At 47.7% G+C, this 27,818-nt stretch overlaps 1 protein-coding gene across 7 annotated transcripts in view; it reads left to right on the top strand.

Annotated features, from left to right (window-relative positions):
• The window catches only part of CD151 (CD151 molecule (Raph blood group)), a 32,225-nt gene extending 8,345 nt beyond the window's left edge, over positions 1-23,880 (top strand). For 3 of the 7 annotated variants that reach the window (XM_066187761.1, XM_066187760.1, XM_066187764.1), the window contains exons 2-9: positions 5,147-5,267; positions 10,535-10,638; positions 11,585-11,776; positions 16,324-16,398; positions 18,908-19,012; positions 19,857-20,012; positions 20,895-20,981; positions 21,744-23,880. In XM_066187761.1, the coding sequence (XP_066043858.1) occupies positions 10,555-10,638; positions 11,585-11,776; positions 16,324-16,398; positions 18,908-19,012; positions 19,857-20,012; positions 20,895-20,981; positions 21,744-21,803 (759 nt within the window). In that variant the 5' untranslated portion in view covers positions 5,147-5,267; positions 10,535-10,554 and the 3' untranslated portion in view covers positions 21,804-23,880. Of the gene's footprint in view, positions 1-3,969; positions 4,002-4,024; positions 4,240-5,146; positions 5,268-10,534; positions 10,639-11,584; positions 11,777-16,323; positions 16,399-18,907; positions 19,013-19,856; positions 20,013-20,894; positions 20,982-21,743 lie in introns of those variants that run through there. The other 4 variants (XM_066187766.1, XM_066187765.1, XM_066187762.1 and 1 more) reach the window with 3 other exon arrangements.
• Positions 23,881-27,818: the final 3,938 nt, after the last annotated feature.

The raw sequence follows: 27,818 nt of genomic DNA, 5'->3' as shown, positions 1-27,818 counted from the left end.
TTGCAGGCGGTGCCAAAAACAGTTGTGTAAGTAGTTTTGGTGGAGTCATTAGAACGTGCTATGCGAGGGCAGGGTGGAAGGGGGAGAAATGTTTTATTTTTATTAAATGTTTTATTTTTAGCTGGGAGTTGTTTAATGTTACTGGAAGAGCGATCCTTTTCAAGGCAGCCCTATGCAGCGTGGATTGAGCATTGTTTCCAGCACTGCTCCTATAGCAACAGCAGAGAGACAGCTCTATGAACTTCGACTTACAGCTCTGGGAAATGAACTGTCATTTAATTGCCCTTGACTGTGCTTGATATTTGATCTGACTCTAATAAAGCGATTTCAGCTGTGGAGAGGAATATAACTCCTCAAATCGTTCAGTGACTGCTTCAGAACCCCTGCAGAGACAATGTTACTGGGGATATATAAGGAGAGATGGTCAGAAGAAATTTCTTGGTCATTCCTAGCGCTGCTGTTAGCAAAGTGGGTATTTCCAGGTGTGAATGTTCCCACGTGAGGATATTCTGGGTGGAAAGGGAGGCTCCTGAAGTTGTTATTGGCATCTGTGGCTGCCATGTTGGGGTGAGAGCTGTTGCCCCGTTCTGCGTCTGCATGATGTTCCCTTTTCAGTCTGTGTGCCAGGGCGCTGCAAAGTGCATCACCCATTCCTGGTACTGGAGGTACCTGCTCCACTGCTGACGTGCTCAGAGGTTTTCTCTGGCATGGCTGGCACCAGTCCTGAGCTAATCAGCAACAGGTCTGAAGCAGCAGGAATGTTAACCTTGGTTTCCACTGCCAAATCCCTTGTCAACTGCTTTTAAAATACGATTTTAGCATAGTTCACATTGAGGCAGGCAGCCTGGGAAAGATGTGTGGGATGACTCCAGAGACTTGCTTTGCTTGTTTGCACCGCAGAAAGTGAGAACAGGAACAGCTCACTCAAAACAAAACAAGTTTTGTACAAAACCTAAAGCTGGTGTGGGGTTTTGTGCACCTCTTGCTTTGTGCTGTTTGCGGTCAGGTGCCTTGGGTACAGGCAAGGCAGTGCCAACAAGTAACTTGAAAACTTTGTGGTTTATAGCTTTGTGTTCTGCATTGGTCTTCCAGAAGACAGGACAGCTTGGCTGCTGGAGGATGGATGTTGAGGAGGGCAAAATCACCTCTTTTCTCTGCTGGGAGAGGCACTTAATCTCTCTGTGCTCCTGTTATAACCTGCTCTCTTTTTTCTTTATTGGGGTGCTTTGAGGAGGCAGAGGATCTTTCAGGCAGTGAGATTATAGAGCTCTGTGTGATTGAGAGGCTAGAAATGTACCTTGAGGTGACACACCAATTGCTTGCCCTCTCTTCCAAAAACTGCTGCATATGTTTTTGACAGTGGGACTTTAAGCCCCATGATTTGTCTGTGAGTCTGGCGCAGTGAAGATGACAGTCTGCCGTGGGATATGCACCTGATACTGTGGGGAGGTAGAAAATCTACCGGCTTTTAGCTGAGCACCTTTTCAGTGTACAGATTTGTAGGGAACAAAACTGCACTGCGACTGCAGCCAGATTTTGAGTGGCCGTGTAGTAACCACAATGCAGCATGTGTTCTTTGGCTGGGCTTTGCCCTCAGCTCAAACCACTGTGTAAAAACCCAGCTCTTTGTAGAGGGGGAAAAAATGGTTATCACTGCAACATTATTTAGAGAGCGTTTTGAATTTGTGTACAGAGTTGCCTGAATAGGCTTTGTGGAGGCTGGGGGGATTTCTATCTTCCCAGGACTTTTAGTGCTTGTTGACTGGGTTCTAGTACTGGCATGGCTACAGGGCAGGGAGGTTTTGTGAGCACCCTCTGAAAACACTGAGAACCCAGTGGCTTCGCTTCTGAGCTCTGGGCTCAAAATGAATGGGATGAATGGGAAGATAATGAATAGGAAGGGATCAGGCAGAAAGCTGATTCGGCACAAAATGTTTGTTCAGAAATGTGGTTCAATGCTACTGGTAAATTCTCCAGCGCAGACAAAGCCCTGCTTAAAAAAAAAAAAAGGAGGAAAACCTCAAACAAAAGGAGCCCCACAATGCCCATGAGCAGAGTTGGGAAAATAGAGTTTAAAATACCAATAGTAGGCTGCAATGAAGAGTTTGCCTTGTCTGTCGGCTGACCCTGACCTATCTGAACTATCACTCCTTGTTGTGTCAAACCCTCATTGCTCTGAGCTCTCTACAAACACAGCCAGGCACTGATTTCTGCTGCTTCCAGCGAGAGAAAAGAGAGCGTTATTGTTCCTCTCCTCAGTTCAATGACTAGTGAAGTGGTTCCTGTGTATAAATAGCGTAAAGTGCTTTGGGATCCTTCAGGATAAAGGAGGCCTTATGGGACACAAGGGGATGTTGTTTGACGCAGGAGGAGTTCCCCTTGGCCGCACAGTGGCTGCCGGTCCCTGCCCGCCGTCCAGCTCCCGCTGGGGACTGGGTGCTTGGAGGGGCAGCTTGTTTCCCTTCTGGGAGCAGGAGACGTGGGCTTTCTGCTCTCAGGTTGGGGCTGACTGTGAATGTTTTGTCAGGGCAGGGTTTTTTGTTTGCTTTGCAGTGAAACGGTGCTAGGGTACAGACACACAGTCCCAGGCATGCTCGACCACTCTTATCTTTCTCTCTTACGCTTTCTTTTCTAAATGGTTGTTAAATTGGTTTCATGCCAAGGTCTTTGTTATCCTCAAGGATCCCGCAGCCAGGCATTGCCTCACCCAGTTTGGCTAACCCCCTCATAAAACTCTCAGTTTGCAGGTATGCGGGTGGTGCTGAACATGTAAATCCTTGCTGAGTTTGAAATTTATGCTTTTTGTTATTTATGCTTCAGTAAATCCCTCCCCTAGGGAATAAACAGTCTTGAAAATAAGAGTGAAAGGGCTGAGAGCTCTTCTCTGGTGAGACAGCTCTTGTCTCAAAGAGCAGGTGACTGCTCAGGTGCATTAGGCATGCAGTTCCTCTCTGGATACCTGGCTCTCATCAAAATTAGCTGAAATTTGGGGCTACATCACTCTTGAGGGGTCCGTTCAAAACAGGGCAGAAGAAAGGAGGGATTTGGCAAGCATCCTGAGGGGTGACAGCAGGGCTGTCATGTGCCCGTGGAGATGTTGCCTAGGCACAGAATGTTGATATGAGATCCTCCCAGACTCCCAGAATGGGAACTTAACTACCCTCTCTCACTTGCTTGGAAAAGTGCTCTCCCAGTCCAGAGGCAGGGTCGAGCAGGGTCTCGCAAAGATGTCAAGGAGGAGGGGTTTTGACCAAAATCTGTTCTCTGTGCCTGCCCTCCCTCTCCCCTCCCAAATTTAAATGACAGTTCCTTAGAAGGAGCTTTTCCTCCTCGGTGGATGTCTGACTTGCGTTTTGCATTCTCCCCAGCCCTAGGCACAAGTACTTTGACTTTGCAGCACGTTCCAGCAGGCTGAGATGGAAAGCAAAGCATTCAGCTTTGTGTCCTGGGTCGGCTTTCCCTTCTGGAAAACCAGGAGCGTGGGAGCTGCACGAGGCAGACGAATAAAGGGCAGGGCACTAGGGCTGGGCTTGGAGAGTTTGGGCCCAGCCTCAGGAGGATGCTTAAGAACCATTGCTTGCCGTATAGGTTACTGTGCCTGTTCTCCTCTCCCTAGTTCCTCAAAAGTTCCCTTATCTGACCTTTAATTAACAAATCCTAGAACTTTGGCCTCCTTTCTAGTGGCCCAGGGAACGGAATTTTCAGTTGTTTCTCTGAGGAGGTGTTTTTGTGGTCTAGAGGCTGTGTAGTAATGTGAATCAACAAGTTTCTGGCTTTTATTGGCATCATTTTTCATAGAGAATGGAAGCAGGAGTAATCCAAGCTGGTTATAAATGAAGGTGTGTCATCCATACTGTGCTAGGTAAAGGCCTGCAGGAACCCCCTACTTGAACATAATAGAAAGGTAAAATAGCTGGGAATTGTTACATTTGATCTGCTAATAAAAAGTACCTCTTTTTCTCTTCCCAGGTGGTTTTCAAATGCTCCATTATCCCACCCAGGCAAGTCGGGAAGTATTACTGCTTCCATATCTCTGTATTGGCAGTAGATGGGAGCTTAAGCCTTAGGCTTACTTTGTGAAGTAAATTGGTGTCATGGTGTAGATCAAAGGATCATTAATTCAGTATCCAAACAGGCCAAGGAGGAAGATTTGTTATTCTTTTCACCTTCCATCCTGCTGCCTGCAGTGCCAGTGGAAACATTGCAGGGAGATTCAGACCTGCCTGCTGTAGGATGAAGGTGAGATGGATGAGGCTGTGGCAGTGCATGTGATTGCAAAAAGTTTGGGACCCTCTACCTTAGAAAAGCAGGGGAAAGAGGGGATGCTAGAGGCATTTTCCAATACAGCAGCCTTATGCAGTCTAGCTGCCTCCACAGAAATGACAAGCCATGGGATGACATGCCAAGGTTGGAGGGATGGAGTGCTAACAAGGGCCCTCAGCCTGTTGCTCTGCCGTGTGCTGGGTACACTGGAGGATATCTCTACCAAGGTGACGTGGCTGGCAGCCCAGGTGAAGTGCCTCTGCACTGGTACGCTCAGTGTGGGCAACAAACAGGAGGAGCTGGAAGCCACTGTGCTGCTGGAAAGCCACAACCTGCTTGCCATGTCTGAATCTTGATGGGATGACTCCTGTGACTGGAGTGTGCCTGTCCATGGCTACATGGCTTCCTCAGAGAGGAGTGCTGAAGAAGGAGAGAGGGTGGGGTTGCCCATGACCAGGCTGAAAACTTGATCACTTCAAGGCACTAAAACCAAGAAGGGCTTCTCACTGCGCAGAAGGATCTTCCTGAGCTTTCTCATGGAGTTGCTTTCAGGCCTTGTGCACCAGAATGAGCTGTCATTTTGTGTACACAGCCTTGACAGAATTGATAGCAGCATTTACAGGATGCAGCAGTAAATACAAACCTGTTCTAACAGCTTGATACCAGCAGAAGATGTTCATGCTCCCCACTCTGCAGTTTAGCTCTTCCCTGTTATCCATTGCACGCCTCGCAGTTTAATCAAATGCATTCACAAGGTGTATTCTGAAATCATGTGCTCTCTACTTAAAGGACTCGATGGCAAAGCATATAATCATATATTGATTTCAGAATAGTCTCTGGCATAGTTCATGGTTCTCTGCATCTCTCTTCTTTTTTCCTTCAGCTTTCTGCTTTCCTAAATCCAGCAGCAGACTAGAGCCAGCAAGAAGAGAGGGGGTGGAAGAAAGCCTTTGAGGAGGACTGAACATTTGCACTGGTGCTGTCACCTGCTCTGGTGGTGAAAGGTCAGTGTCAAGACTGCTGATCTACGTTGGCTATCAATTTAGGGTAAATAACGGCACACAGTGTGAATTTGAGCTCTTTACCTGCAAGCTTTAGAATTCCTCTCCTGGGAAGGCTTTGCTTAAATTACTTGTAGCTGCTTTCTGACAGGCGATAAGCAGCTGGAGGCCCTTCCTGCGGACGTTCAGTGGGTTGGGTAAAGTGTCAGTGGTTATGTTTTCATCTTACAGAGAGGGAACTCGAGAGAGGTCATGCTTTCAAAAGGCTGGAGTTTAGCCTTGGTGAAGAATGTCAGTGAGTTTGCTGAAGATTAAAGTTATTGGCCCACACCTGCACTGCACATACCGAGGCAGGGACGTCTGCTTTGTTTGCTGATGGCTGCCAGGGTTGTCTGGCCCAGCTCAGATAGTCTCCGGTGGAGCATTTCCCTCCAGGCCCGCAGTGTGCCCAGTGGTTGCACTTTTGTTACAGCATAGGTGCACTGGGATTTCCTGCAGCAAGTCTTTCTGGTGTGCTTTGGCAAAGATGTTACAAGTTATCTAAGTTGTGCTGTATGAGTTATCTGTGGAATAGTTGTCACTGATGTGTTGGATACCAATTTTCTTGCTATCACTCAAAAATCAATACTTTTAAATAATGATGCCTTTAATGGCCTGGGAGCTATTCATTTGCTTTGGCATTGTTTCTGCCCCATCTGTCAGATGCTGCTTTAGGGCAGGTTGTGCAGAAAAAGCCTGCAGGCCTGGCTTTCTTTGCTGTGTAATTAAGTGCTGTTACTGTGCATGTTGAGGCAAATGTACCAAGCAGTGTCTGGGATGACTAAATGAATGTCTATTTAACAGGAGCATGTCACATGCTTTCTGAGCTGGGCTGTATGTTCATGCCTGTGTTCCTTTGGGTCTGCAAAGAAAAATCCAGTGGTGTGGAACACACAGAGCAGGTCCTGCCACTGAAATTTTAGATTTCACAGTTGTCTGTGCAGTGCTTGTGTTCCCAGGTGCTCCGCACCCAGAACTGGAGCTGTACCACTCATGTTTTGGTGAGTTCTTGTGGTCCGGTTTGTCCTGAGGGTTCAGTCACGGTAGGGTGAGAGCCCAAGGAAATCAGCCCATGGAATGGTTTCATGTTTGAAGTGATCCCAGCCTTGCCTAGCAGTCATGCACTGTATATTCTTACTCTCCTGGGAGGTTGTGGCTTGCAGTCACACAGGGCAGGATGAGCTCACTCTACTTTTTTTGATGAGCTCACTCTTTATATCTTTTTTATCTTTTTGAGATGTGTGCATAGGTTCCTCCTTGCTTCACTCTTATTCCACTGTCATTCACTGTTACTCGTACACTTCATTATTAGCATCTCTTAATCTCTGATGTATTTGAACTGGCAAGCCTCATAAATTATTGCCAAAATTGCTTTATCAGGCATTCCTGTCATTATAAGTATGTATTTTACTAATCATAAGAGGTTGTTCCAGTTCACTGGCTGAAATAGTCTTTGCTGGCAAAAGCACTTTTGAATCCATGAAATCGTGTTGCTGTCGAGCTTCTGCCAATTTGTTAGTCACCTGGAGCCTGTCATGCTTCTCAGCTGGCATTCCTCCATCAGCAGAGTTTCTCAGTGCAGATCCTCATAAAATCACTGGGTTTAGAGAAAGATGAGGGTCTTGCACTGGGGGATGAAGAGAGAGGCAAGGATCAGACTGAGGGACTAGCCCAAGCCTATGCACAAAGTCTGTGTCAGAGTGGATTCAAGCTGTTCAACTCCCAGTTTCTTGAATTAATCTTCAAACTGTTACCCCTCCCTTTCATCTACAGGTTCTGTGAGTTTTTGTTTTCCTCTCAGCTTAATGCATTTTGTTTTCCCTAGAGAATTATTTCTCTCTGTCATTTCTGTTGCAGTGTGTGTGGGCATTGTAGGAACCACTTGTTGATTCTCGTGACTTCCATAAAAATTCTTCTTTCCATTGTGTGACTGAATTTTGCAGCTTGTATTCCTTGATTGCTCGCTGAAATTTAACTTGCTGATGAAGCTACTGTCTGTTGGACTGGACCAAGTGAACTTCCTTATGGAAGTACTTCTAGTCTTCTAACCACTTTTTCAGTTGGCAAAGTACTTCCCATTATGAAGCTCATGTTTAATTAATATGTTTTTATGTATTTGTAAATATACCCCTGTGGCAGAGCTTGCCATTTCCTGTTCATCAGAGAGCTCATTTGTAATTATTGATAATGAGTCAGAACAGGTTTTTGCCTCAGTGTTTAAAATAGAACAGAATTATGTGTGTTAATTACTGTTGCTGCTTCTTGTCCGTTTTCAAGAGTGATTCATATCAGTTCTGAGGGTTTGTTGTAAGGATGTCTGGAGGCAAGAGACCCTGGTTATGTCAGTGAATTCAGGATGAGGCCCCCATGTTCACCCTGGTGCTGTGGCACTGATCAGCACCTCTGTGCTTTTTGGGACCATGAGGCTCAGAGCCTCAAGTGACCCTAAGCCTGGGAAGCAGATTGTGGTTCCTCCCCTCCCGCTGCCGGCGCTCCTTGGGAAAAACATTTCACTGCAGTCTCCTGCCCTCACTTTTCCCCAAAGACCAGGATAGCTCCCTGAAGCCTGACCCTGTCTTTGCAGGTGATGGAAGGCAGCAGATCACCCTGTGTGAGGCAAGGAGCACAAACACGATTTCCCAAAAGAGGGCCTAGAGAGCTGCCTTTCCCTGAATAGTTGGCTGGGTGGGTCATTAAGCATGCAGAGGCAGCCAGTGCCATCAGCTCTGCTCCTGGCTAGGAAGGATAGATCAAACAGGAGACAGCCCTGATTGCTTTCTGATTCATGGTCTGCCATCCCTGGTGATTCACCCTGCTTTATAAACCTGCAGCTGTTCCCTGCCAGCTTTCTGGAAACAGTCATATCCTCTGCTGCCAGCAGCGAAGCCAGGCTGCCTGAAAGGGCTGTACCCAGAGCTGGGTGGAGCAGGACCTGCAGTCTTGAGGGGGATTTCACACTGTCTGTCATCTGATGCAAGTGCAGTCTCAGCTGTGTGTCTGCCCAGTCCTCACCCTGGACAAGATGGAGCTGTGATTGGGATTTCTGAGCACTTGGATCACAAGGAGGGACAAGTTAGTAACCCTTGCTAGGGCTCAGCACCTGCTCTGTGGCGATATGTAGGGGAAGGAAGGAAGGTTCCTAAAATCCTCAGGAGCAAGAGGGAAACTGTGCCAAGGAGCCTAAGAACAGAAAGGATGGTTATCATCCCCTGGTCAGTCTCTGTGAACCTGCAGTGCATATTCCTCTACCTACAGCCCTGATATTAGAAGGAGTGGCCGGGAGACCTGTTACTGGAAGGCATCTCTCAGATCTGGGCTGAGGTACCTGTTCTGAGTTGTGCAGGCGTGTGTGGTTGCCTTGCTGCTCCCATTCTTGTTTTGTGGCTTAATGAAGCCTCTGGGAGCTGTAAATCTGTCACCTTTCATGAATGTTGTGTTCTTGGGGCGTCTTCTCATGGAGAACTTGCAAGCCTGGTCAGTGCATACAGTACCAGCAGCATCCATTCCTTCCCAAAGCCCGGGGCCCTTTTGTGCTGCAACACGGTAATTAATCTGAGCATTGCTGGAGGTTCTGATCTCTTCTGGAGATAACTCTGAAGAGTTGTTCTCCTTGATCTGTGCCACCATCTTCGAGCTGCTCCCTTTGCCAGTGAGGCAGCATTCTGCTGCCAACTGCTGTTGCCAGATGTTATTCTGGAGAAAAATGTTTTCTTGTGAAATGGTGACGGGGATGGGCATGAGTGCGACTGTTGGCACGTTAACACTCTTGCTTTCCTTGTTAGCTTCGTTAGTTTCTAAAGCAGGGGCCTGGCTGGGGCTTTTGAGTGGGCTGGCATGAAGCACAAGGAAATAGTTTCCTGCAAATAAAATACAATTATGCTGCAGAACAGGCAACTACTGTTCCCAGCCTTGGTTCATCTGGCTCTAAAGCCAGACATTAAAGTGTGGTGGCAAAGATAATGCTGAATAGCATTATAGCAGAATCACCTGATGTGCAGCCTGCCTGTGTCACTTTCTTTGCTGTCAGATGTTTTGCCAAGGTAGATGAGCCTGTACTCCATGGCTGGGTGCAGCTGCAGTGGGTCCCTGGAGGGAGCTTGTATCACTTGTGCGAAGAAGTTTTGTAATTTAACTAAGCATGAACTCCACGCCTCTGGAAAAATGTAGAGGCTGTTTGCCTGCCTGCTTCCAGGGAAATTGCTGGTTAGGAAAACATCGCACTGTGACGTTGGTGAACATTGCTTGCATCATTCCTTGCTGGCTGGAGTGGGAGGAAAGGGAAGATTTTTTAATTGAATGCAAGTGGTGAGGATTTGGTTGCACTTCTGCATCCTGCCTCACACAGGTGATGCTGGCAGCAATATTCTGGGCAGTGCTTTTGTCCTGTCAGCCTGCTCAGGCAGTGATGAGAATGTTTCTTTGAGAGGTTCAGACTTTGAGGTCTGAACAACAGACCGTGAAGTGACATGGAGCTGTGTTTGCTGCAGACCTACTTCTGAGAAATGTGCTCCAGGGTGCAGCAGATCTGTAACCCTGCACTGGGACTGACTCACAACAAAGCCCCATTCCTTACATATCTGCGGGGGCATTTTATGCTGTCAGATCATCTGAAGCCAAGGGTTGTGTTTCTTCCTCTTAGTAGCTGGGACAGTCTCTTAGTGCCCTGGGGGACAGCTGGCCAGTGAGAAGGGCCATGGAAAGTAAGCAGTGAAGAAAAGAATTAATTACTCCAACAGACTGCTGGGGTTCAAAAAGGATGGAACATCTGAACTTACAAGTGTGTTCCCAGTTACAGTTGTAAAGATCAAAAATAGCCCAAACTTAGAGAAGGATCTATTTAAGGCCATGTAACTAATGACAGTGAGAAAATAATATTCTTTGGAGGCAGATTATTCCATAAATATCAGAGACCAAGGTTTCTGTTGCCGCCTTCAGAACAGCAGCTAGAGGCTCCTGTAGTCAGGAGCCAAACTGGGATTTTTGGGAGAACAGGCCTGGGATGGTGCAAGATCTTGTGTGTAGGTCACCCACATGGATACAAGAGCTCTTTTTCTGAGCAAAGACTGTCCTGTGTTCCTGAGGTCAGCTGAATGGCTGGTTCACTGTCTTACTTCAGCAAAGGATTCCAAGTGTTAGGTCTTGCAGGAGGAGAGCAGTAGTGCTGGCCTTTTGGGGGAAATGGTGTGATGACTGACGCACTCATGCTTTTCTGTTTTTGTTTTTTTTTTTAGGAACTTTGTGAACCAGAAAGATGCGTGAGTATACAGAAAATAAGGAAACATGTGGGACCATCTGTCTGAAGTACCTTCTCTTCATCTTCAACTTCTTTTTCTGGGTAAGAAAACTCAAGTCTGTGTCAGAGGCAATGAGATGGCACTGCAGTTTTGGTGTCAGGGGTGCAGAAATCTTGGGCATGATGAAGTCTTTGGGAAGAAGTGCTGATGTCAGTAGGACACAGCCTTTGTCCTGTTGGGTGAAATGTCACCCCTGGGGCTTGGCTGCCCAAGCTGCAGAAGTAATGGTTTGACACTGTAGCACATGGGTGTTTCTAGGTCATGTTACTGAATCCAGAAAATTACAGGAAGCCTGAAAATAAGCCTTGATTTTTCACCTGGTTTACTTTTTCCAGGACCCTGAGAGCTCCACTGTCTTGCCATTCCTCCTCTCAAAATGGCAGAGGGAGTGCTGGCAGATGACACACACCTTCTTGCAATTGATCTGCTTTAGAGCTTCTTAGAGTCATACTTTACACCAGGAAAGTTGCTGATGCCAAAGGATTGTGTTTTACTTTGGTGCATGGGATAGAGCAATGGAGTGTCCAGGTCAGACCTTTAAGGAAAGCTGTCTGAGTTTACCAGAAGCTGCCTCTGGAAGCTGAACAAGGAGAGAGAGGACTGCTAGGGATGTGTTTGGCTTCTCTGTGTTCACTTGCTACAAGGGTTAGAGTTTAGCCAGCCAGGCTGGTCATACAGATTTGACATGTTTTATTTGCCCAAAACCCAGTGTGGCTACGTTTGGGACGACTCTGATCTGAGTATGAACTGCTGTACACAGGTAGATGGTTTAGATAGCTTCCATCTCGGGCTGCCTGGGGTGCTGAACTGGGTGCCTGGAAGCTCACGACCTGCTCCAGTCCCAGTGAGTCCACCCTTTAATGTAGATCACCTTTGGCTGGCTGATGGAGCCGTGGTACATCCTGCTGTCCCTGTCCGGTTGCTCTGGGAGGTGAGGAAGTTCTTGCCTCAGCCAGCCTTCATTTGTTTGCTTCTCTCTCTCCCCAGCTGGCTGGTGGGGCCGTGATGGCAGTGGGCATCTGGACCCTGGCTGAGAAGAGTGACTACATCAGCCTGCTCTCCTCCAGCACATACTCTGCAACTGCTTACATCCTGGTGGTGGCTGGGGTGGTGGTCATGGTCACTGGCATCCTCGGGTGCTGTGCCACCTTCAAAGAGAGGCGGAATTTGCTGAGAGTGGTGAGTTTTGCTTGATTGTTTTATTTGGGGGAAGCATCTTGGTTGTGTTATGCTCCAGCCTTATTTGTTTGTCCTAGAGCAAATATCACTGAGGTCTCCAGCTCCTGACAGCAGTGTTGTCCATGTCCCAGGGGACAGGTTTTACTGCAGAGCATTTTGTTTCATCCACACAAAGAATGTGCTGCATGGTTCAAGAGTAAAAAGTGTAGTTGTAATACCTATGCTTTGGGTTAGAACATCTATTTGAAACTATTCAAAACAAAATCTTACGGCTTTTGTCTCTTGCTTCTTCCTTGCCCATTCTATATTCTGTTTTGGAAAATGGGAAGAGCGAGGAAAATATGAGAGACCTGTAACAAGCTTTTAATGACATTAAGTTCAAGCTAGATTAACACACTTTTTTTGATTGTTAAAGATCAGAACATTTCCAATATTTTCTTCAGTTGCAAAAAAAAAAAAAACCTTTATTTTAATCTGTTTTGACAATCTGCTGCTTCTTTTACAGCTTTCTCTGTGTTACTTCCTGAGCTCCCTGCTCACCCACCTACACTGAAGTTTTTTACCAGCCCTGAGGTTTCTATTTTGCTTGCTCCTTCTCAAATCTCCCTTTCAGTCTGGAGTGTGGCAGCAGTGTGTTTTAGTGTCTGGGCTGCAGTGGTGAGTGCAGTGACTGAAATAACAATCAGTGGCTCTTGGCTTTCACAGGTACAGAAAAAGATACTTCGGCCGCCAGCTCCTCCCTTTGCACATCCTCGTTCACCTGACCAACCCCATTTCTGCTCTTTAGTTTGGATAGAGGAGCAGAAATAAGAGCTGTGAGCAAGCCTGATGCTTCACTTTTGTGCAGACCTGATAATCCCTGTGAGAGACAGAATAGGGCCAGGGAGGGAGAATAAATATAGAGGGAAACACAGTGAGTGCATTGCTGATGCTTGTTCAGTGGGCTCCTGGTCTGTAGCAGTTGGTTTTGGCCTTGCTTCACTGACTCTCCATGCCAAAGAGATCTCCCTTTGTCTTTTTCCCCCAGCCAGAAGCTAGGTATGAAAATCCAGTGGAGTTTTCTTTGTTATTCTGCCATAGAAAACTAATAATTGTCTCTTGGGAATGAAAGGTCGCTCTGTCTCCTTACACCACGCGTCCTTTCGGAGTGGCTGGTTGTGACAGACCTATTGTCTCTTCTTGCTTGTGCTCTGCTTTGGTTGCCCTGAGTAATCTGAGACAGGGCTGTGCTTGCCAGGGCTGGGTGAGCCTGGCTGGGGGCCTCTGCCAGCTCTGAGCTCAGACAGTAATCCTGACAGCTTCACAGTCACCCCAGAGGCTGTGCCAGCCGGTCCCACTTTCCCTCTGTACAAGAGACTCATGTCAATGTGGGAGGGAGCAGTATAAGCAGCACAGAGCTCTGCTCTTCCCAGTGCTGCCTTGGTGCTTTTAAAAGTTGGTTACTGACAGCTTTGGATGCTGTTTGTAAAATTAATATCTGGTTTTTGGTTTGTTTTTGTCTTGAAAAGTTGGGAAGCTGTGAAGTTTTTTGCCGCCTTGTATGTAACAGAGTTTTATGAGCCCACTTCAAGGCTTTTCATAGTATTTCATTGCTCATCACTCACAGCTGTGCTACTTTTTTTGTCATTTCTTACTGGCCTTCCTTAACCTTGTGCTGTGCTGAGGCTTGGGCAGCAGAGGTGGAGTTTCTCTGGTGCAATGAGCAGGCAAGGCAGTGGATCTGCAGCCTGGCTGGCTGTGATGTTGCAATCCAGCTCTTTACAGGGACGCAGGCCACTGTTATATCACCCTTCAGTCAACCTGCAGCAGGAGTCAAGGGAAAGACCTGTCAGCTGGGAGACCTTGCTTATACAGAGAGAAGGTGACTTTCTTCAGGTCTGGCCTGTCACACTGCCTTTTCTAGTCAGCTACCTTGGACAGGGAGGAGGGAACACACCTGGATTAGGATTTCTCTTCCTGCTGCATTTCAGCTTGGCACCCTCCCACTGAAGTGGGGTTGCTGATTTAGGAGTATCGTTGCTATCTATCTCTTTTTCTCAGGTAGTAGAAAGATGTCTCCAGATAATTATTTGGGTTGTGGGTGGGTTGAACCATTTTTTGTGTTACACAGAGAAAACACACTTAACACTTGGTACCTCACTTGAAACTGGATGGAAGCAATTTGGACTCTGTAGATCTTGAGGAGACACCCAACAGCCCTGACTCTGTCTTGGAGCCAGAGCCAGGGTGAATTTTGCTTGGAGCCTACCCAGGTCCAGGCATGTGTTTGCTAGAGAGCTTCTGGTGATCCCACATTTCTGACCTGGGAAACAAGTTGGGCATGTCCCTGCAGTTCCATGCCAGAGCTGGCCTACTCCTCCCATGGCAGACCTCTAAGAAAGCCCTGCAGGTACAGCTGAAGAGCAGGGAGAGCTGCCCTGTGCTCTGTGTGTGTCCAGAGTGAAAGCTGCTGCTCCCCTATATCAGTATGATACTTAGAAGTGCCCTGAGGGAATGATGAGTAAGATAATGGTGGAGTGTATCAGCAGACACAGGTTGGGTTCATGGGTGGTAGATGCACTAACCTCCCTCACAAGGTTTTCCTTGTGACTCATATTTTTTCAGGTCTGCTGGATATGTGTTTGTTTCTATCCACTGTAAACCAGCACAGTGAGCAGAGAGCTTGTGGTGTCATAACTTTAGCTCTACCTGAATGCATCTGACATTACACAGAGCAAGGAAAAATAAATCAGCTTTCCAGTCCATTGGTTGTTCTCAGCATCCTGCCATCCTCCTGCCCCTCCTTGGCAGAGAAATGATGTCAGGTCAGTTAGGGCATAACAAGGTCCAAACAAAAGAGAGCCAGCTGTTCTGTCAAGGCCTGCCAACCCTTTCTTGCCCCTTTTCAGCCTCCTGGGAGTGTTGGGAGCAGCCTTTAGCTGTCCTGCACTCCAGTGGGTGACTCACTGCCCTGGGAAGAATGGGTGCCTTGTACAGGCTTCGGAGATGATCAGGATCTCAGGATCGATTCGGGGGAGAGCCTGGGGCAGGGGAGTGAAAGGCTGAGATTGTGTGCTCAGATTAATGCCTGGTCTGCAGATAAAACCCAGCTGTCCTTCCTTTGCAGCTGCTGAAGCCCAGCAGGGGTGAAAGAGGAAGCCTGAGTGTTTGTGTCATTTTACTCCTGCAGAAGGGGCTGGGAAGTACCTAGTGAAAAGCGTGCACAGTAGGGGTGTAACCCTTGTGCAACAGAAGGCATCCTTGCTGTGTCCAGGTCTTCACTGTCCTTTTTTTGTGCAGGTTTGGTGTCCAGTTACATTTGTAGGGATTAATTTGCTTCGTCTCTTGGTAACAGACCTTTCTTAAGGTTGAGGGTAAAACGGAAAATGGGAGACATTTTGTTCGTTCTGTCCTGGGGAAGCCAACTCTTACAGGAACTTAGCTTGAGGTCCTTGTTATGGCTGGAACTGGGGTCTCTTCAGCCTTATCTACAGAAAGATTAATAGCAGTCACAGAACAGCCTGGATCTGTAAAGAAACTGTTCATTGCTGACCATGAGCGAGGCAGGGGCTGTATGTCAGGAGAGGGTTTCTCCCTGAAAAGCTGTCTTGGACCCTAAGCAGGAAGTGGGTGCATCACCCTGGCTCTTCAGGCCAGCCTAGTGCTTTTAATCTACTGCACATATTCCTCATGGGTTTGGCTTTCTTACTTGTTTGTCAATAGAACAGGGCTCCCAAACAGTTTTCTGTACTGCCCATTTGATTCTCCTTGTGGTAAGCAGGGCTTACCCTTTTCACTTCATTGCCACTAAGTGCCACTTCATCGCCGTTTAAGAAATAGTCACGTTCTCCTGTTGGTCTTCTAAGAGTTCTTCTCACTTTGGTTTTGAGATGTTAAGCTTTTCCATCTAGATCCCAGTTCAGGAGCTGTCAGCAGAGTGCCAGTGCTGAGTGTGAATCAGTGCTGAAGTCCATCCACTTCAACAGTGCCCCTCAGCCTGTGGCTGAGTCCTGCAAAAGTCACTGGGAGCACAAATGCTAAGCTTTATGCTTAGCTGCTGTGATGTGTATTTGGTGAAATGGGCCTTCTGTGATTTTATTGAATCATTTTATATTGCTCCTTAGTAACTTGGTGAAATGCCCTAAACAATGTCAAAACAAGCAAAAGTTTAAATTTTTCTTTTGTATCGATGTCAGAATCAGATATTTTCTATGATACTGAGTGTAGTCATTAGGTTATCTAGCAACCACTTTTCTTTTGTACAGTGATCTTATCTTGGTTGCCTGCACTTTTCCATTTTCTATATCCCTCTGGCTCTGTGAGTTAAACTCACACTTGCTGCTGCTTGTCTTCAGTTATTCTGTGGTTTGGTGGGGGTTTTTTTTATTAATCGGTGGGATTGTTCCTTTCCTACCCTATTGAAATCTTAATCCCAGCCCCTGCTTTTGAACACTGCTGCAGAAAAGCATTGGTGAAGACAGAGTCAGGCATTTTACCAGGTAAAGAAAAGCTGCCTCCTGGCATCTCCTTATGTTCTGTTCTAATGTCTTTTTCCCATTATTTCACAGTACTTCATACTGTTGCTGTGCATCTTTCTCCTGGAGATCATTGCAGGAATCCTGGCTTACATCTACTACCAGCAGGTAAGTGGACATTACTCCTAGGAGACTCAAACAAGGGAGAGAGAACAGCTCGTTATCCTCCCATTTGCCCAGCCAAAATTTGGCCTGGATGCTTGGGACACACGTTTGTTTATGGTTCACCTACTCACTCCCCTCCACATACAACAGGCCTTGGCGTATTTACTGATTTTGACAAAATGGTGGTCATTACTCCAAGGGGCTGCTCAGCCCTCCTGCTCAGCTCACCACCTTCCTGCGGTGCACTTTGTGCCCTGTTTTTCTGCAGACCCTTGAAGAAGACAGTTTTTGAGGCTGGGTAGATCCAGGAACTCTCCTAACAGCCTTCAAGGCACAGTGCAAGCAACTGAAATCACGTTAGTGCCACTTTAGCGAGTTCAGGACACGGGAACAGTTCCTGCTGCATCCGGCAAAGATGATGAATGGACCAGCTGAGAGGTCCTTTCAGGTCGAGAACTTTTTGAGAGCTTTACTTGAGCAGCACAGCTGAGGGGCTGGAGAAACAGGACGGGCTCCCAACAGCTGCAGGTCTGGCTTGGCACTTCTTGCTGTTGCCGAGAGCAGAGCTTAATTCATCACTTTGCTTTCAAAGGGAGTTGAACCGCCAAGGCGCTAACAGCCTACAGAGTTGCTCTCATGTCTGGAAATTGATTGGAAGTGGCAAATTAGGATTGTTATCAAATGGCTGTCTGAAAAGCAGCTGAACATCCCGTCTTGTTGACTTCACTGCCAGGACTCCTTGCCATTCCATTTTCTCTTGGACCTTCTGTGCTTTGCCTTGGATGGGCACTGGTGGTTTGCAAGGAGCCAAAGAACTGTACTGGCTCCTGCCAGGAGGGATCTGGGGTATGAATGTGCATATTTAACGGGAAAAGATCAATCCTGGCAGGCAGGGCAGGAAGCCAGGATCTGTCCATCCATCTGTGCAAAGGCATGAGGTTCCTATGTGACAATGGATGAAGAGGAGCTGATCCCTGGGTTGAAATAAGGGACAGAACTGAACCCCTTGAGTGCTTTACATCACTTGAGTGCATCTCTGATCAACAGCTGCACATCCCTTTGCCCTCTGGCTGATAAATCCTGCTTCTTCTCTTGGTTGCAGGCTGCTTGCTCTGTTTGCACTGTTTTTATTTCAGCCCTTGCTGTGGTGTCTAAGGCTTGCATGTGTGTGTCTAAAATGGTTCTTTGTCTCTGTTCCATGCTGCAGTTCTTCCCCGTGAGCCCGCAGGTAACTGCTTTTCTCCCAAATAATAATTCTGCTAATGGACTCTCCTCTTTATTTGCCTCTGCCTTCCAGTTGCTGAACCTTTTCCTTTCTTTCTATTATGCTAAGTCTTCTGCATTTCCTTAGAGCTTCCCAGCCCAATATCTCAAAGTATTTCAAAGCATTTTGCAAATGTTAATGAATGACACCTCATATCATCTCTGTGAGGCAGGTGTTGTCCCCATCTGACACAGGGGATTGTAGAAAGCGGTGTTTCAAAGGGAGAATAAACTCCAGACTGTATTTTGCACAGTTTAGCATAACCAGATGTTTGACCTCTCATTTACTACTTACAATGTAGAATAAAAGGCATATAAAGAGGTTGCTCAGCTGTTTATTCCATTGACCCCATCTAAAATGCATGTTGGCGTTGTTTGTTGGTATGGGAAACTTGGAATTTCAAAGGTGTTGGAGTAAAGCAGTGTTGCTGCATGAACCAGTATGAAAAAAAAAAAAAAACAAAAAAAGAGATGGAACCAGTATAACAAAAAAAGGATGTGGCTCTTTGGCACTTCTTGGCACTCACCAAAGGGTGAGAAGAATTCAGCTAGATTAAAAGAGTCTCCTTAGGAATAAGTGTTTGAATCCAATCACTTGAACATGCCAGTGGTTTTTGATGATGCTTTCAGAAATTCTGCTCTTGCAGAATCGGACTTTGTCTCTCTATTATCAAGAAAGGCCTTGCAGTGATTTTTTGCAATCACACACTTAATTCCCTCCTGTGGCATCCTTTTTCAAGATGGTCCAACAGCTGTTTAGTCCATGTGGCTTCAGTCCATCATGCCAAGGACTCTGATTTCTTCCTGCTCCTGGACAGAATGATTTGTATATTTTACAAAAATGGAGTTTTTAGTATTTTTTTACTTTAGAGGAAGAAGACTGCACATAGTCTCACAGGCATATTCATGTTTAAGCAGGCACACTTTTGTATTCCTTTTCATTGCAGGCATGTCTTGGCAATCTTGCATATTCAAGGTGAGAAACCATGTGGGGATGTGTACCACAGGTTGAAATTTGATCCCAAAGCACCTCCCTGCAGTTATTAAAACAGAGGCCTGATCCATAATCCTTTGGAAATAAGCCTGTCCAGTCCAGCCTTGGAGGACGATCTTGAAGGAAGCTGTGGCTTCCACTAAGTTCTCTGTCCTCCTCTTGGAGCAAAGGCAATGGAATGTATGCAGGGCTTTGGGTCATTTTGAGGAGTGAGTTTGCCTTGTGATTTTTATCCCATTTGTCTCTTCCACTCAGCTGAGCCTGGAGCTGAAGCAAAATTTGAAGAACACCATGACCCAGAAGTACCAGAGGGAGGGAGAAGAGAGTGTTACCAGTGCGGTGGACAAACTACAGCAGGAGGTGGGTTTCTCTGGAGGCAAAGAGAATTAATGCAACTTCAGGGCTTAAAACCAAGCGCACAAAAGGCATCTCTTGACATCCAACCCGCAGGTATTTCTTCTGGATGCTGAGTGTATGTTCTGAGTCAAGACAAAGCTTGGTGAGGTGCAGGGCCTGAGCCATGCCACTGGCAGAATTGCATGGTGTGATCACTGATTTGCATGACCAGTAGCACTGGGGAAATGATGTCTGAACTGCTCCCAGTGAACTGGAGCTGCCAAGTCACTCTGACAGCTGCTTCTGCTTTCCCAGTTCAAAGATTTGGAGAAATTGCTGACATTTTTCATTAAGCTTTTCAGTACTCTAGAGAGTAAGATGTAATGAAAGAAGAGCTCTCCTGCCACTGTTGCTTGCTGTGCCTGGCTCAGGGGTGGTTCAGGTTAGGGCTGCCACAGTTCTGACTGGTTTTCCCACAGGAAAGGCTCTCGTGCATAGGCACAGGGATTACTCTTTGCATAGTGCCATGGCAGGTGCATTTGTGATGGTAACTGGTAATTAAACTTATCCTGTTGCCATCATTAGCATGCAGTTACGAGCTGAGGCAGCTGCAGGTGCACTCTGGTTACAGTTCGTCCCAGCAGTAAACAAAAGTCACAGCTGCTGAAGGATGGATGAACTTGATATTTAAACGGCCATTTGGGGAACTCTAAACACAAAAATCACTAATAATTATAAAAAAACCAAACCCATGAGATAGCTGGAGTGTCTGCAAGGGAGGGTGAAGCCCAGGGCTTGGTGTGGGAGGCTGGAGGGAGAAGAAGGTTGCAGTGCTTGCAGGCTCAGCCTTTGCTCTCTGTGTGTGCAGTTCAAGTGCTGTGGGAGCAACAACTACACGGACTGGGCCGACAGCCTGTGGATCAAATCTCCAGCGGCCAGTGGGAGGAAAGTCCCAGACAGCTGCTGTAAGACGATCACTGACCTGTGTGGCAGAAGAGACCATCCTTCCAACATCTACAAGGAGGTAAAGAGCAGAAGGGCTTCAGAGCCACCTGTCACAAAGTGTGTAAAGGAGAGGGGGGCACGGAGTGACCGCGTTGGGTTGTTACTGCAAACTGTCAGCAGGCTTCAAAGTCAGTAACATTCCTTGGAATGTAGAATTCACTTCTTTAGCTGAGTGTTCAGCTCTGTAGGCTGTTATTTAATATGTAGATACAGAGGAAAATAATTAATTATGTTTGTTACTACTGAGTTCATTAATTATGGGGAGAAGCAGGAGAGGTTGTTGGTTCTGGCAAGAGATTTGGATGCAAGTCCTACATTTGATACAGCTTTGTGTTTTCGGAATTACTCCATGAGGTGCAAATGGAGATTCTTCTGGTCCTTGACTGACAGTTGCAAGGCAGAGGCAGAGGCAGACTGCCTGGCTTTCCAGGTTCACACCAAAACTCACGGCTGTAATAAATAGCGGTGGGAAGAATTTACTTCTAAAAGGTTTCAGTTATGTTAGGGTTGTTGGTACCGGAGGCACTTAGCGGCATTTCCTTGGCCTTTTGGCCTCACAGGAATAAACATCCCCTCCAGGCAGGAGCTAGGCAGTGAGTGAGGGAATCTTTGTCCACATACCTGAGAGAAGAATGATACTCTTGTGTGTGATGTGGTTGGTTCTTCTGCATTTCTTCTGCACTCCAGCAGCCACCTTGGGTTTGTTCAGAGGTTCCTGAGCAATGCCAGGCACGAGGCAGTTCACATCATCTACTTAGCTTTTCCAGAGTTATCAGGGGAAGAGATTGCTCACAGACATCACTTTTTAAAGTGCTGCTTTCAAGGGTCGCAAGCGTTGGATTAAAGTGAACAAGAAGTTAAAATGAAGCTGATTTTCCATGTCCCTCCTTTCACCCTGCAGAGTGGTTGCATTACCAAGCTGGAAAACTTCATTCAAGAGCATCTGAAAATTATTGGGGCAGTGGGCATCAGCATTGCTTGTGTGCAGGTAAAAAGGGCTGAGGGGAGTTTTGGGGTGCTGGGCAGAAGTTGAAGGAACTCCCGAGCTTAGGGATGGAAAAAAATATGTTTTGTTGCTCTTCCCTGCCTGGCAAGGAGAAGTTGCCAGGTCCTTTGGGGACCCGAGGATTCGCCAGGTCCAAAGCAGAAGCCTTCGTGCCAGTCTGGTGGATTGCCTGCAGGGGATGGCGTGTGTCCAGCCGGGCCGGGGCTGGAGTTGTGCTCCGGGGCTCTGGGAGGCCATGGCTCGGCAGCCCGAGGAAGCCCTCCTGTGGCTGTGTCCCGTAACTGCCCGCCCGCAGCAGGGACCTTCCCACCCGGGATTATCTCGAGTTATCCAGAATTTTTCCTTCAGCTGTGTCATGTTGAAGAACAGCCCTGTGGGTCTGCGATGATTTTGGGAGAGGGTGGTGAATAAAGGCGTAGAATGTGAGTGTCTTGCGCCCTCATTTTAAGAGGGGAGGGCTCAGGATATTCTTTTCTCGTGATGCAGATGTGTCTGGAGTTCCTCATCTTCCCCTTTGTTCTGGCAAGCAGCCAAATTATGCCCCAGGAAGCTACTGGTGGTTAATTACAAGGATTAGCAGAGATTGTTTTTTCCTGCTGCCTATTGCAAGCTGGAGTGTGTTATCCCCATATAGGAGCTGGCTGACACTCCAGTGTGGCTCTGAACTGTTAGTTTGCGAGTCGCTGACTCCACTGCATCCCTTCTGTGGTTTTCATGTATTTCTTTCTCCCCTTTCCACTCTAGATCTTCGGGATGATTTTCACCTGCTGCTTGTACAGGAGTTTAAAGTCAGAACCATATTAATAGCTGTGAGAGCTCTGTCGCTCCCCCTCTGCCACTTCCCTTAGCACCTGCCAACCTGACCACTCACCACCGCCACCAAAGTGTCTGCAACTTGAGGACTTGGCTCTGTGATTGAATGCCTTTAGAACCGTGCACTGCCTTACCTGCCCCTCTGTACACTCTTTGCTGTGTACAAGGCAGCCAGGAGTTCAGCAGGTCCTCTTCAGTGTCAAACAAAAGAGCTGTGGGTCTTCTGCTGGAAGCTTTAGCACGACAGTCCCTTGATATAACTACAAAGCAAGATTTATCCAAAGCCATTTCCCTTGAGGCTTTTCCAGAGCCAACATGAAGCCATCAGGAAGCTGTACAAGAATCGTGGTTTGCTCTCTTGAGAAGTGGCTCAGCAGTAGCAGGCATTGACTGTGAGGACAGATGATGGTTCTGCACTGAGCTGGAGCCGGAGCTGAGTTTCTCATACATGGAAGATTTCTCTCTCTCCCTCCTCCCAAGTGTGCACCGATGTCCTAACACAGCTCTTCTCCACCAGAGAGGATGCCTGCCTGGTTACTGGGAGCAGGAGCTACTTGCCCAGCCAACTGGGAGCACAGCTTGGTGCAGCTGAAATCTAGTTGTGACACTCATCTTGCCAAGATGTTGTGGGTGCCTTAGGATTTGCCTCAGCAATTCTTCCTCCACTTCCTTGAAGCCTTCTCCAACACAGTGCCATTAGGAGCCACAAGAGGCCTTTTGCTTCCCTGCAGTTCTGGAGCAAAGATGATGGACTGCCTTTTTGGGGTCTATTCTGTTCTATTGACTGGTTTCCAGCATGAGTGAGGACTCTTATTTCCACCTCCCTACCCCCTGATGAGGTGTGGTGAAGAGCTGGTCTTTTTGTGGGGCTGCCCTATCTTGCTACCCTTTGGCCTACTCAGTTAGTGGAAATACTTTTTTCATCTGTTACATGTTGAGAGGTTCCCTTGGTTTGATTTTTCTAACTAAAACCTCCAGGTTTGGCTCCCTTGGCCGGTAATTGATACACACTAATGTTGTTCAGCCTCCGAAGAGCTTGTTAATCACCTGAGGGTTTTCTGCTTTGTCTGGAAGCTCACTTTACTGGTTACTGCTAAGAAAGGCAGGAGAGTCAGTTTCAACCAGTTGCTCTAGTGTACTTGGTAAATGGGTGGTGCTGGATTAGCTGTTTGCTGCTGAGGAATAGGTTTGAATTAAATATTGTCTCTGCATTGGGGTCCTGGATACACAGAGGACCCAGACATTGCCATGGACTTGGTGCCAGCAGGATCATAGCCTGAATTCACAGGATCTTGTGTTCCTCTTGTCTTTTTCCCTCCTTCCTGGTGTGCCTGTTACACTCATGAAGCAACAGAAAGGGGAGTTTGGTGTTTCTGAGCAGTGAAGATAAGCTCAGACCTTCATACATAAATTCCTTCCCTCTTCTGGCCTTTTAGCAGTGCTGGCTGAGCCCTGTCCCTGGCAGCAGACAGGCAACATAAGCAGCATCATCCAGACCAGTAAAGGGTCTTGCAGCATTGTGCGGGTTTTGGTTCACAGAGCAGAAATCGTGAACTGGAGCTAAAGGGTGACACGTTAAAATTCAGAGCAGGTCAATCTGAAACTCCTCCATAATCAGTCCTGTGAAATAATCCTCAACTAATGCAGAAAGAGAGGTGGAGGAACTGAGGTGTGTCTTTGGTTCCACAACAGTAAGAAAGAGAGGAAAGAAATCTAAATTATTCTGTAATGATCTAAAGGAGAAATCTCTAAATTATTTCTTGTTTTATAGAAAAGTTTCTTAACAAGTATTGACTACTAACTAAGAGGAAAATATTGAGCATGTTGCTTGAAGCAATATTTCTGATTTCTTAAACATATCTTCATAGCTGCCTTTGCCCATTCCCTTGAAACACATTGTACAGGGTTGGGAGAGGCCAGGAAGAATGAGACATGAACAGTAAGTTGGCTTGTGTCCACTGAGTTGTTTTATACTTTTTCTCTGTGTAACAATATTCATCGCTTTTGGTTTTTTTTTAACCCAGTTGAAGTTGCTGGCCAATAGAAAAATAAAGCTTAAGACTCTGTACTGACTGTGTGCGGCACAACTGAAGGGGTACCGGGAGCCAGGTGAGTTCTGCGGCTTGCTCAGATCCTGCTGCTGAGGAGCCAGCTCCTCAAGAAGAAGAGGATGAATGGAGGGAGCAGGCAGGGAAGGAAGCTGGGGGAGAGTCAGCTCCACATCCCTGCCCGTGCCAGCCTGGGTACGGTGAGCTGATGTGGGGCGCTGCAGGCTGCTCCCCCGAGAGCTGAGGGTGCAGAACCTCCGGGGCCCTTGAGGCCACTGGAGCCCCTGGTAGGGGTTACTTGAGGGAATTTGAGGCTCTGATAATTGATGAAGGGGTCAAATGGGAACACAGGGGTTAATTATTATGAGCTTGGGCCTAATGAGAAGGGACAGTTTGGTGTAATGGATCAAAACCTGCCAGTGCAATCCAGGGGAGCCCGAGGCCTCAGGGTCATCCAGTGGCCTGCGGTGTCACCCGTCATTTGCCCTCTGTCCTGTCAGGGTAGCGACAGGGGTGGTTATTGGCTTTGTTAATATTTATTATTAATTAGTAATATTAGTTTATTTTATTAGTGTTTATTATCTCCTGTAAGCATTAGAATTTTTAGTGTTGGTATTAGCTGTTAGTACAGTTATCAAGAATTCTACTGTTGGTATCTATTAAATGCTATTTACAATAGTATGTTTTAGGAGCCAGTAGTATAATCACCTATTGCAACCTGAAACTATGATTATTTATTAGGATGAATAGCAGATTTATTAATATTGGTAGTTATTAGTGTATTATTAGCTGCCACAGGGGTACAAATGTGTCCTGTTGGAACCTCTGTGGGATTTTGACCTCACATAGGGCAGGTCAAAAAGCGGGAGCAGAGCGGTGCCGTGTTCCGTCCTCTCCCCCGGGGCTGTAGGGGTGGGGATGGCCCGTGACGAGCTCGGCGCCCGCGGTGTCCCCGCCCGCGGTGTCCCCGCCCGCGGTGTCCCCGCCCGCAGTGCGGGGCGCGGCCGCGCGGTGGCGATGGGGACGCGGCGGTGGCGATGGGGACGCGGCGGTGGCGATGGGGACGCGGCGCTGTCCCAGCCCCGGGCAATCCCGCAGGGGAAGGGAACGGCACCGCGCCTTCCAGCCCCAGCAGCGGGCCCGGGTCTCGGGCTGCAGCACCGCACGGCTCACGCAAGGCAGGCGGACAGCCTGACCTGGCCTGCACTCGGCTCTGAGCAGGGATTGCGGCCGCAAACACCCGCAGGCGTCTTTGCCTGAACCGGGGACACAGAGCCGGCTGGCTCGGGAGAGGCGGGGTGAGCGAGCCAGTGCTCTGCGGGACTGCTGTGCATTCCTGGGATGCATTGGGTAAGGCAGGAATGTGACTGTGAACCTTCATGAGACCTCCCTCCAAGCCCCATTTCCAGGAGAAGCGAGTTGAAGGTGGAGCACAAACCGAGAAGAAAGGGCTGTCCTGTTCCCCTCCGTGTCCTTAGGGGTGCGGTGTGGCCGCAGCCACCCTTTCCCACCCCCAGAGGGAAATTAGTACCCTTCGTGCAATACTGCCGTGGGGTGGTGTCTGTGACGTCCGGAGCAGAGTGTTGCTAAGCATAAAGCTATTGCTTTAAAGCGATTTCTCTTTCTCTTTGAAAGGGTTTCTGCAGTGTTCCCGATCAAGGTGCAACAGCCATCTTACAGCCTCAGGTCTCTTGGGTGCTTCCCCCTCTCTTGAGACAGGAGATGTCCTGCTTTGGACCTGGAGATTCCAGCTGTGTTAATTGCCCTTAGCACCGATTAGCTCAGCTCCTGGGGTGGCCAGGTGGCCAGCACAATTTGCTCGGGAATAAAAGGGCTCAGGAATAAAATGTAGTGGTGAGCAGTTTCTGCAAGGGTCCAGCTTTGGGCAGTCACTCTGTTCCTGCTGTTTCAAAGGAGAGGAGTATTTTATGCTCCCCTGCAAGGCTGCTTCTAAGCCCAAACCAGTTCACACACATGCCCTTTCTTCTCAAGCCGTTTAACTGGCAGGAAATTTCCCCCTGGGGAGGCTTGGTGCCCCTTTCTTTTGCCATTTATGAAGCCTCCTTTCAGTGGTGAGTGTAATGTCCTTGTTTTCCTGATGGGCTGGGACTGAGTACGGCTGCAGCACTGGAGAGAAAGTCGAGGTTCAGGCAGTGATACTCTCTTCCCTGGTGAGACAGGACAAATACAGCCTGCTTGGGAAATGGCAAAGGGGAATGCTCTCTCCTTTCCCAGCTGGCCACGGAGGCAACGGGGAGCAGGTTCATGTGGTGCCTTCAAAGATGACAAATTCCATGTGGGGAGGGAGCTTAATGCTCTCAAACGAGCTGTAATCGCATGAGCAGCAAGGATGCTGATGCCCCCCAAATGCATTCGGTGACTCACTCCAGCATCGTTCCAAGTGCACCGTTCTGGGGCTCTGAAGCCCTCCTAACGCCCCACAAAGGAGCCAAGGAGGCTGCTCCTGCTGCCTTCCCGCTGCCGCCAGTCGCTGAGAGGAGGCGGCACGGGCCGAGCCCTTCAGGAGCAGCAGCTTTCCCTCCTCTCATTACGGCTCCTCTCTGCAAAAATGAGCTGCTGAGCAGAAGGCATTTCCAGGCTTCATTCTTCTGTGTAGTGGAGTATGCTGCTGACAAGGGAAGAGGAGTTTCTGCCCACACAGAGTGTAGGGAGAGCCCCGTGCCCTGGCACCGGCTGCTCTCTCCCCACACTGGGACAGCAACAGCCAACCCTGCCCCCCTACAGTCCCAGATGTGACTTCGAAGGCTGTCACACGTGTCCCTGGCAGCCATGGGGGTCACACTGAGCCCCTTGCACCCTGGGGTCAGAGACAACCAAAGCAGGCACTGCCAGCGGGGTGCAGAGGTGTGGGGTGACGCTCGATAGCTTTGAACTTACGTGTGTGTGTTTGTACATCTGTAGATCTGCCACACTGGAGGATTTCCACTGCCCGCAGAAACCCTTTACAGGTGCGGTTTGTATTTCTTCCTTTGCTCAGAAAGGCTGGAACCCCTTTATCCCAGAGGTCTGATACCGAGAAATGTGCTTGATCCTTCCAGAGCCACGGTTCCCCTCTCCCTCCTGCCCAGTTCCTGGGAGAGCTTCCTGTTTAATCATCTTTTTACCCTCACAAGCAGTCTTTAGTGACTCATTGCTTTCCCATGTTGTTTTACATGCTTTGATTCCTAGCTGCCCGTTTTGGGACGCAGAATTAAGCAATGATGCCCTGAAATGTGAGGTAGCAGGCTCAGGATTTGGACTTCAGCTGCTATCTTCACTCCTCCTGCTCAATTCCCTCCAGCCTGAAATAACAGCTAATGTCACTACAAAATGACATCTGAAGCCACGTTCCTCCACACCCAGCTCCTGTGGTTCTTCTCTTGCATGTTATTCCTCTATTATGTACTGAGCATCATCAGGAGCTATTTTATATTCACCTAAATTAAATCTTGTCCCATTTAAACGTGCCCAACTGTCTAAGATATCCCAGGCTAATTCACATTTTGTCTTTGTGTTTTCCATCCATCTTCCATCATCGTTCCACAAACATGATCAACATTATAATTTGTTTCCTTTTCCTCCTTCCTCCCTCTCCCACCGCCCTTTTCCAGGTTTTTAATAGCAGCCAGTTAAAGGCTGACGTGCTCTTTCCTCTGCTGAATGCCTCGTGCTCTGCGGATGGGGCTCATGAATGATTCAGTTGTTTAGGCTCTAGCTGGCAGTTGTGGCAGGATTACTCAAAAGAAACGTTTGAGGTTTGTCTACAGTTCCAGATTGAAAAATCCTGAACCCCAAAACAGGGAGCAGAGCCCTAAATCATGGAACAGTGAAGAAGGTTGCATATGTATTAAATAGATTTTTCATACGTATTTCACAGTTCACTTACCACAGGTAATGTCACGGGATCAGGCTATTAAAATCATAGTTCCAACAAATGTGAGATGTTGGCCCCCTTTAC

Source organism: Chamaea fasciata, unplaced genomic scaffold, assembly GCF_029207755.1.
Source record: "Chamaea fasciata isolate MVZ Bird 193981 ecotype frontalis unplaced genomic scaffold, bChaFas1.0.hap1 SCAF_7, whole genome shotgun sequence".
Classification (NCBI taxonomy): domain Eukaryota; kingdom Metazoa; phylum Chordata; class Aves; order Passeriformes; family Sylviidae; genus Chamaea; species Chamaea fasciata.
This window is presented reverse-complemented; position numbering and strand designations above follow the sequence as displayed.